General features: G+C 35.1%; 1 protein-coding gene across 1 annotated transcript; it reads right to left on the bottom strand.

The window, feature by feature from the left end:
* Positions 1-1,027: 1,027 nt before the first annotated feature.
* On the bottom strand, positions 1,028-9,894 carry LOC131438634 (ketimine reductase mu-crystallin). The gene is made up of 5 exons (XM_058608771.1): positions 9,714-9,894; positions 9,486-9,657; positions 3,325-3,650; positions 2,847-3,108; positions 1,028-2,788 (listed from the first exon to the last, which is right to left on the bottom strand). Exons 1-5 carry the CDS (start codon positions 9,714-9,716, stop codon positions 2,508-2,510), a joined length of 1,044 nt encoding a protein of 347 aa, XP_058464754.1. The 5' UTR covers positions 9,717-9,894; the 3' UTR covers positions 1,028-2,507.
* Between the last annotated feature and the right edge of the window lie 280 nt (positions 9,895-10,174).

Below are 10,174 nucleotides of genomic sequence, written 5' to 3'. Positions count from 1 at the left end.
AAATCGGACATGCGTGAGGGGTGCTGCTCGGCGGTAAAGTTTAGAAAATTTTCAATCTTGAAAAAGCACCATAGTCTCAAAACTGCATGAAACGTCGAGATTTAGTGTCATCTCAAAAATTTTTTTTTGGAAAAATCAACTTTCTGGGTCCCAAAAAGTCGATTTTTAAAAAAAAAAATTGCTTTCGAGATGATACTAAATCTCGACGTTTAATGCAATTCTAAGCCTTTTGGCAACAAATTTTTTTTTTCGATTTCGGAAATTTCATGTATTGTATTATTGTATTACTCAGTATTTAAAAACAACGGCCATATCGAATGAATCATTCAATCATATCGAGTCATTATTGACCGATATTCAAACGGAGCTGACCAAAATAAACAACATTAATACTGCAACCGAAAAAAAATATCACTGGAATTTTCTAAGCTATCAGAAACCATTAGCATCATTTAGGGGTTAGCCAAATTTTGTGTAGGGCACATAACCGTTTTTATTATGTTTACGTTTCGTCTTTGACTCATCAGTGCAGAGCAGTTCAAATTGAACTGCTTAGTAGACGTAAAGTTTCTGCTACTTACAGAACACTTTTTGTTTTGCAACGAAGTGCAATGTCTTTTCTGACGTGCCGAACGAAAACGTGTTTTCGACTATTTCTGGCCGATGCAGGTTTGGTCATTTAGGGGTTAGCCAAATTTTGTGGGGTTAGCCAAATTTTGTGGAATAATAACCATAAGTATGCCTGAATCTCTTGCTGATGAATCAAGTAATACACTGGCAATTAATGCGCAGTCGGCAATCGAAAAAAGGACTGCAGTTCTACTTCACAAATTTGACGAATTCGAAACAAGAATCGATGCTGACGCTAGTAGTCTCAACATAGACATGAACAAAATCGTCTACCAAGTTATGAAAGAAGTTGAATTTTTATCGTCAGAATTTTCTAACCCGAGGCAAGAGAAAAAATTCGCCCATCCAAGCCTAAAAGAAGAACTATTGGACTGGACTGGACTCCTGAACTCGACAGCACAACTTTAGAAACAGAGAAGGAAAGTCAAGCATGCGACAGTGGCTGGCGCTTCATTGGAAGTAAAAAAAATCTGGAAACGAGACTGGAGTGAGTATGACAAGAAACAGCGCACTCGACGGCTGCAAGAAAAACAAGCAGAAAAAGTAAACCTCAAACGGAAACATAGGAAGAGTAAACAACAAAATAACACAAATTTCAACAGCAAATATTACAGTATACGCAGTAAAACAACAACTACAACAGCAAACACGACAACAACAACAACGACAACAACGGGCACTCCAGCAGCAATTTCAACACAAATAGTAACAATACCTGTCACAACAATAACAATAATATGTCATTACAATATACCTTACCCTTGGAAAAGGACTTACTAGCAGCTGCACGGGTTCAATTCTCCGGGCACCCAGGTGCAGATATTGCCTCAAAATTCATAAATTTTCAAAAAGGTGAAACAATCAACCCTTACAAAGGAACAAGAACTAATCAAAACAACACTACTCTGGTCTTTGGAAGTAATGACATTGAATCTATACCACCCACTAGCTATGTGAACACATCTGCAATATCACAGAACATCAGGAATCAGAACAAATTGGCTCAAATGGCACGTTCTTGAAAGCAAGACTCCGTGACCCGAAAATAATGCACGTCGTCCGTCTGTATTTGTCATACATGAAAAATCAACAACCTACAGTATGCATCGATGGTATGATATCCACTAGTATAAAAATTCTATTAGCATCAGAAGGCCTTCCAACAACATTCTACGAATCTTCATCGAAGTCCACAGGAATATGGAATGAATCCTAAGGAGCGCTGGCCGACCTGGACTCTTATGGGAAATTTTTGGCAAGTGAACACATCCGCCGACTTTAACTAATACGGGAAGCCGAACACAATTTTACAAGGCCGAATCTTCGGAAATAACGACGCCCTCTATTGAGGTAGTATCCTTTAATAACATAAGTGACACTACACTTCACTCAAATCCTCAAATTTCTTCATATTCACATTCGTATTATTTTATTATCGGGCCAAGTACTCTAAAATTATATTCCAGATAGCTGATACAATCGAGAAGCGAATCATGCATATTTTCTGGTAAAAAAAGATTTCCTCAGGTAAATGAAACTATGTCAGTTTACGAAGCTTACATAGCTTCCAACTATAACCAATTCAAAGCATCATCAGAAACGGTATTGCTAGATAAGATGTTTAAATGTACCAGCATTCTACTTACGTGGAAAGGACAAGATTCAAATATTACCGACTGTGCACTTTACCGACTTTTAGAATTTTTTCGTTTTCGCTACTTCAACGTTTTCCAATTATCTTTCGTTTAATTATTTTATACTTGAGTAGTACCTTGTGTCATAACGAATGAAATGATGTTAGTTTTGCATTTCTTAGCTTAGAAATGTAAAATTTTCTGAAACAATTATGTATTTGGAATATGAAACTTTTTTTTCTATTAAGCACATTGTTGTTTTGCATTGTTCTGTCGATATTTAGTGTAAAACAATTGACCTATCGCAACATCCTCAACGGCCATTCCAAGGGATTGAAAAACTGTGATACCACTAATTGGAATGTTCTTCTGGTGCAGCATAACCTCGCCTATTTCACCAACGATATTTGCTTTCAAATTAACTAGTTCCGCTCGAACTCCATCCCAATAGTCAATGAATACTTGACAATCATCATAGACATCTTGGTCTATTTCGATATGATGAATAGCTCTAGCTCCAATAGCTGATGGGAATTAGTAAAATTAGTTCTCTTAAATCGAATAAATAATTTAAAAATGTACCATTAATATGTGAATTAGGCTTCAGATAGGTTTTGAACACCAGAGATTCGTTCGAACTGGTGGCTGTTACAAGAACATCGCATTCCTTGCAACAATCGGAAACGGAATCATGAACTGATATTTCAACTTCTGGGCTGACGCTGATCGCCGCCATTTCGATCAACTTCGTCTTCAATAGTTCGGCACGAGTTCTAGTACGATTCCATAATTTGATTTGATGAAACTTATGTGTGTTCATAAATCCAATAGCATGAAACTCTCCCTGGAATTGAAATAAATAAGTTTAATCAGATCGCTCACGAGCCCATTGGGAAATAATGTTCGTGAAAAGTGAAGAGCACTTCAGCAGTGGTCAAATCCAAGATCACCCGTGATGGAAAAACGTGAAAATAAAATTTATTAAATAATAAAATATAAATATTTATAAATTTTTCGTTACTAATTTAACAAGGAACCCAACTGAACGAAAAAAATGTACCTGTGTTCCGCAGCCGATAATTCCCAGAATTAGCTTGGACTTATCCTGAATTCTTGGGAAAAACACCTGCTCGGTGGCGACTATTGATGCAGCTGCTGTTCTCAATCCGGTGAGATAATTTGCCTCTAAAGTGGCCTGTAGTTTCCCAGTATTTTCGTCGAACAGAAATATATTGCCGTTAATGTCCGGAAGTGGAGAGTTTCTTCCAGGGTTGCCAGAAAAACTAGTTATCAATTTACAGGCTAGTGTAGACCGACGCGTGGAATCAAGAGAGTTTTTGAAAACGTTGTGATTTCCCATGAAACCTGGCATACATAAAAGAACACCTGTAATGAAATTTTTTTTATTATTGATAAATTTGATTATTGAAATAGTTATAGTTATAGACAAGCAAAATAGATCATAGTTTTTTTTCGAACCTCTCTAAAAATAAAATCGGCTTGTCAAACACACAAAATAATTTTATGTGTTTATCGGTATCTAACAAAAAAACAGAAGAGACTGAGATCCAATAAGAGACTAATAGTTCCTAACATCTTTCTCCGGACAGGACTAACACAGTGAAAAGTATTGTCTCTCATGTTCTGTCACAACGAATAAACTGGTATTTTTATGGACTCGATTGCAACTCTTTTTTTTTTAAATAGGTACCCGTACGCTTCGCACATTGAAATAGTTTCGGTTCCATCGATGGTATGTGCTAGAAGGAGGCAAAAGTCATAGTCACTTAAACAGAAAATGTTCATAGTCACTTGAACGCAGGTAACTTGAAATTTCGAAGTGCCGATGTTGAGAGAAATATATTCTCAAAAACGAAAATATAATTTGGATCTTGTTTGGGCTAATTGAAGACGAGTTTCATTGATTCAAGGCTTCAGTCTTTCTCAAGGCTACCTGTATCACTAACAGTCTTTTAAAGACTAACAAATAGACAGCCTTTCTCAAGGCTATACAAAGAGTGATATTCTAATATAATCAGTCTTTTTCAAGCCTAAGAAATTAATCACTTTTTTTAGGCTAGCTATTCGAAGAACTATTCTTCGAACTAATCAGTCCTTAATAAGACTACCACAAAATCAGTCTTTATCAAGACTTTTCCAAACTAGGAATCTAATCGAAGACTAATTTAGGCTAGTTCATTTAATTCCAAATTTCATTCATTTCAAAAATGCCTGCGTCCAACCGGAAAGGCAACAAGCTTAATGCCAAAAATAATTCAATACGGAATAAATCACAATACGTTGTTCAACATTTCTCTAATAACATTCACGATCTTATAGAATCTGAATGTCGAAATAAAAGACAACGAACGGACTTTACTTCCGTTGATTCTATGCCGTCTAACAATATTTACGAGATTCTTCCTGAATCCGATTGTAGCGACAGAAGAAATTTCTTCTAAAATTCCCAAAATTCCCGCTTGTCGTTCTGGGAAGAAACATCAATCTATGCCTGCAGTGACGGTGATGATTTCCGACTTCAAAGCATTTCGTACTGAGCTTTCTACTTTTCTCCCGGAAGTGAAAGTCTCATTTCAAATCTGACGAAGAGGAGAATGTTGAGTCTTGGCTAATGGATTGGAAAATTATGAACGTCTTATCCGATATTTATCCGAGAAACTTCATAAATTTTATTCATATGATATAAAATCAGACAGACCCTTCAAGGCTGTCTTGAAAGGCTTATCAAATTATCAAAGTACTGATGAAATTAAAAATGAACTAAAAGAATTGCCTGGTTTTGCCCCTTCCCAAGTAATACTAATTGAAAAAAAGCGCGAATGAAACTTCTAAACCACGCTCTGGAATTTCTCATGAACTTTACCTAATACACTTCAATCGAAGTGATGTAAACAATGGAACCAAAAATTGCCATATGGATATACGGTGTCCAATGAATGAAACCACTGATAAATTTTCATGTTCAAATTGCGATGGAAATTATAAATCCAATTATTCGAAATGCCCTGTCAGGGAAAAATTTTTAAACGCTCGTTCGCTTAGACAACAAGCCAAATCAACGATCATAAATTTACAGAACATGCCTGAAAATTAAAAATACGTTGCAAATGCCACGTCTAATTCTTCTAAGAATTTTCCAATTCGTCTTCTAACGAAAGCATTTCATTTCAAATCGGATGGCAATTTGCAAATAACATTGTAATGAATTTAAAATTTAACAGTGATGTTAAATAATTATTTGAATATTTTAAATTGGAATGCTCGATCTTTAAAATCGAGTGAAGATGAATTTTATAATTTTCTCAAAGTTCACAAAATTCATATTGCCATTGTGACAGAAACTTTTCTTAAACCAAATGTCAATTTGAAAAGCAATCCACATTGAGTGGTTCATCGATTTGACAGGTTTACTGGAATAGGTGGTGGAGTTGCTATTTTTGTCCAACGGCAAATTAAACATCGAATTTTACCATCTTTCAATACTAAAGTTATTGAATGCTTGGGAAACGAAGTAGAAACCATTCATGGAATTTATTTCATCGCTGAAGCATATTTGCCATGCCACTGCACCGGCAAACAATTAAATTTCTTTAAAGGCGATTTGTAAAAACTCACAAGATATCGACCGAAATTTTTCATATTAGGGGATATAAAAGCAAAGCATGTCCAGTGGAATTGCGATTACACATGCTGACTTTGACTCAGATCATCTTCCTGCAGAGATGGCAATTTACCAGAGTGATACACGCTGGAGTCAGATTCTTGTCCACACCGAGGATGCAAAAAACGAAGCACCGCACAAAGAGGAAAGCGCACTTCTTCTCAGTGTCGAATAGACAGCATTTGAGTGTGTGCTTGTGGTTAAAGCAGCTGGCGCGAGTGAAACACATTCTCTTCGCATGAATCGCTCACACGCGCTCTCGTCTAAATACACCCAAGTGACCACTGGCGCGTGATGGTGAGCGAACACTTCTGTGAACTTCAATTAATAGAGAGTAGATCTGGCTTGCTTTAAAAAATTTGCAAGGAAAACCGAAAATTTTACGATGAATTGTTTTATTTTGCTGATTTTGCGTGTCCACGCTTCTTCTACGCAAACCATACAGCAGAGTGCTCACCGGCGTGTACACCTCTGTGAAAGTATCTGCATCCACCTCAGAGAATTTATTAGCTAGTGCTCTAGCACTTTGGTGCGATTCAGTGGAAGAGGTAAAAGGAAATAAACAAACGCACTCATGATGCGTGCACACTTTATACAACAGTGGTGTATAAATGTGAAAGAGAAGAGCTCTCGTTGAAGTTGTCAGTGCGAGGGGAGAAATTTTGCTTGCTCTTCGTCACACAGAGGAGATAGACATCTCTGTCTTCCTGTAACATTCAGACTTTCCAACGAAGCTATAATTAATCAAATTAGTTCTATATTTAACTATCATAGAGCTAATTGGTTGGAATACAGATCTCACATTGGAAATCATGTGGATCATGAAATTATTTTTAAAAAAATTTTAAAAAACATCGACACAGCAATAGATAATTTGAGTTATTACATTATCGAAGCTAGAAATCTTTCGGTTCCCAAAGCTCCAACTAAATTAAATTCTCCTATCATCGATGACAATCTTCAACTGCTCAAGAATGTTCGTCGACGTCAATATCAACGTTCTCGTGATCCTGCTATGAAAACCATAGTTAAGGATTTACAAAAAGAAATTAAACATAGATTTACTCTTTTGCGAAATGAAAATTTCGCTAAAGAAGTAGAACAAATTAAACCATATTCTAAACCTTTCTGGAAACTTTCTGAGGTTCTTAAGAAACCTCAGAAACCAATTCCTGCTCTCAAGGAAGGAAATCAAGTACTTCTGACAAATGGCGAAAAAGCTCAAAAACTTGCTCAGCAGTTCGAGAGTGTCCACAATTTTAATTTGAACGTTGTAAGTCCTATTGAAAATAAAGTCTCACTGAAATATGATCATACTTTAACTCAAGTGTCAATCATTAGGAAACTTAAAAACACGAAGGCTCCTGGTAATGATGAAATTTTTAATATTCTTATTTGAAATCTTTCCGGTGTTGCCTTGAGACTCTTGGTTAAAATTTTCAACAAGTGTTTTTCTTTAGCTTACTTCTCAAAAAGATGGAAACGCTAAAGTAATTCTTTTCCTCAAACCTGATAAAATCCCAGCAGAAACATAAAGTTATCGACCAATTAGCTTACTTTCTTCTATCAATAAACTTTTTGAAAAAATTATCTATCAATACACTTTTTGAAAAAAAAAAGCCAAGAGTTTCATTTCTTAAACCAAACAATAATCACATTCTCTAATTGAATGGCTTGGAATTGACATGCTCTGATCAAGCAAAATACTTAAGTTTAACGTATGACAAAAAAGTCACTTTCAAGGATCACATTGATGGAATCCAGGCAAAGTGTAATAAATATATTAAATGTTTATATCCTCTTATAAACAGAAATTCTAAGCTCTGTCTAAAAAACAAATTGTTATTATATAAACAAATTTTCAGACCAGCCATGCTTTATGCAGTACCAATTTGGTCAAGTTGTTGTTCTACCTTCAAAGGATTCAGAATAAAATTCTGAAAATGATTTTTAAACGTCCTCCCTGGTTTAGTACAAATGAGTTACACAGCATCACAAATATAGAACCATTAGATGTAATTTCACATAATATTATAAGCAAATTTCGACAAAAATCGATGCAATCTTCAATTGAATCGATTCGCTCTCTGTATTACTTATGTCGTTTTCGCTTGAAAAAACTGAAACTGACCCAGGGTAGTTTCATCAAACAAACATTTTTCACGAAACTGTGTTGTTTTCGCACTTAGCAACGGGGGTTTGAACAAAGCTGATATAAAATCCAGGTTCGAAACTGGCTGGCTTCAAACAAACGGTTTGACAGCAGTTAGAGTGGAAACTGGGTTAGGTTTGGCATCGAGTGAAAACGACATTAGTGAGTTATTATATAAGTTCCTTTTCCCCATTACACAATACAAGTAGGTTTAGAATTTTCCCTACACAAAAGTCACAGAATTGCGGAAGCAAATGATGTCTTCACGGTAATAACCAAATCATGTATATAATAGGGCTGAAAAGTCACCACTTGTGGCTGAACACCCAATTTAAATTTTAATAATTTAATTTTAACTCATATTCCAATAGTTATTAAAAAAAACTCAGTATGCAGTGAGTGGAAAATTTCCAATTCTATACTGAATCATTTTCTAGACTTTCTCCACACAAAGAATCATTTGTAAATCGGCAAAACTGCTATTACTAATAACAAACGCCGAATTCGATAACTTTTGAAATCGATTGAACTTGGACTCTACCAGTATTTTTAGTTTGTTAAAAGTTTGTTCATTTCAAATTGTATTATGACTCACTACACTATACTACGCTTTGTTCCTGTTGTCTCGGTAGTAAGATGTTTGCTTTTCTCCAAGTGGTAGGTGCTGTATTAATTTAAATTAAATCTGCTACATAAGTCTTGGATCAAATATTCCTTATGCAGAATTTGACCTCAACAGACTTCGCAAACGATTCATAGCGTACAGAATCATTGAATGGCACAACTAGTTTATGAGTCCATTTACATTGAACCGCTAACCCAGCTAATTAAGAAATCAATAATAGCCCAACGTTGATAACTGATAGCTAATTTGTATGTAACTAAAAGTAGTTAAATTAATTTTGATGTTCGAAAATTCAAATATTTCAAAAACTTTCATCATATAAGGTAATGTATGCAAAACCAAATAGAACGAATAATAGCACCATAGTAACGGTAATTGATACTGACAATTTAAGATTATCAAAACAGTTTGATAGTGGTCTTCTAAGCCCCTTATCTACAGCTCGAATAACCCTCTCTTCATCTTCGGCGAAAATGTGATTCGACTATTCAAATAAAATTTGAACCTGCACAACCTTATCTAGGGTAAGAGATTATAAAATGTACCTCTTGCAAAATATCATAATATCCTATATTTATAGTTCTTTGAAACTAAAATTAAAGTTTTGCAACAGAACCCAAATACTAAACTTACATTGCAGAACGGTCCTCAGAAACGATAAGCGTTGAATGCGTCGAAAAACATTGCATTTTGTGGTTAAGACTCAGATGGACCATTTCATAATACTTCACCCTACGTCATTAGTAAGTAAAACACGCTCACCTTCGCCTGTACTCACAAACGACCTTTTTGGTTGTGAGCTATGAGGATGATTGCTTAACTTAGTCGTGTTTGACACAGATAAAAACGCTTGCTCGAGGACAAATTTTATCTCTTGCCAATTAGTATATGATTTTAAATCATTCTCACTGATAAACACTGGTTCAATTGAAGCCTAGAAAATAAGTTGTGTTAAATGCGATTTCATATGCCAATTAGTTATATTTTTACCATTTCCAAAATATGTACTTGCGATTGAACAACAAAAACACAAAACAAAACGAATTGAACCGGTTTTCGAGAGATCTGAAGATACACTGTCGATCGGTAGGAAACGCTTTTGAGCGAACAACGGATTGAGAATTTCGCATCAATCGGAGAGAAATCATTACACGGGCAAATTTTCGATTCTATAAATGAACAAAAATCACGATTTCTGAAAAAGAGTGTGTTTTCATGTTATGATGATACATCATAATTTATAGTTTCTATATCATGCACTATTTGGACTTATTTTGGTGCAACTGAAACGTGACGTACCTCACATTGCGGGTTATAACTTTATGCGCATCAATGTTATGATAATCATATTTACAGTACAAATTGAAATTGTCTTGAAATAAAAAAATGATTTCAAATTTAGAAAGCGAATAGCGAATTATAAAGCAAACAATCTTAATAATTTTTATTTC

Source organism: Malaya genurostris, chromosome 3, assembly GCF_030247185.1.
Source record: "Malaya genurostris strain Urasoe2022 chromosome 3, Malgen_1.1, whole genome shotgun sequence".
Taxonomy (NCBI): domain Eukaryota; kingdom Metazoa; phylum Arthropoda; class Insecta; order Diptera; family Culicidae; genus Malaya; species Malaya genurostris.
This window is presented reverse-complemented; position numbering and strand designations above follow the sequence as displayed.

Excerpts from the sequence above, each read along its gene's own strand:
- LOC131438634 (XM_058608771.1), bottom strand. Across the intron at positions 3,109-3,324 it reads TTATCGGCTGCGGAACACAG|GGAGAGTTTCATGCTATTGG; the intron begins GTACATTTTTTT and ends TTTCAATTCCAG. Across the intron at positions 2,789-2,846 it reads GCCTAATTCACATATTAATG|CTATTGGAGCTAGAGCTATT; the intron begins GTACATTTTTAA and ends AATTCCCATCAG.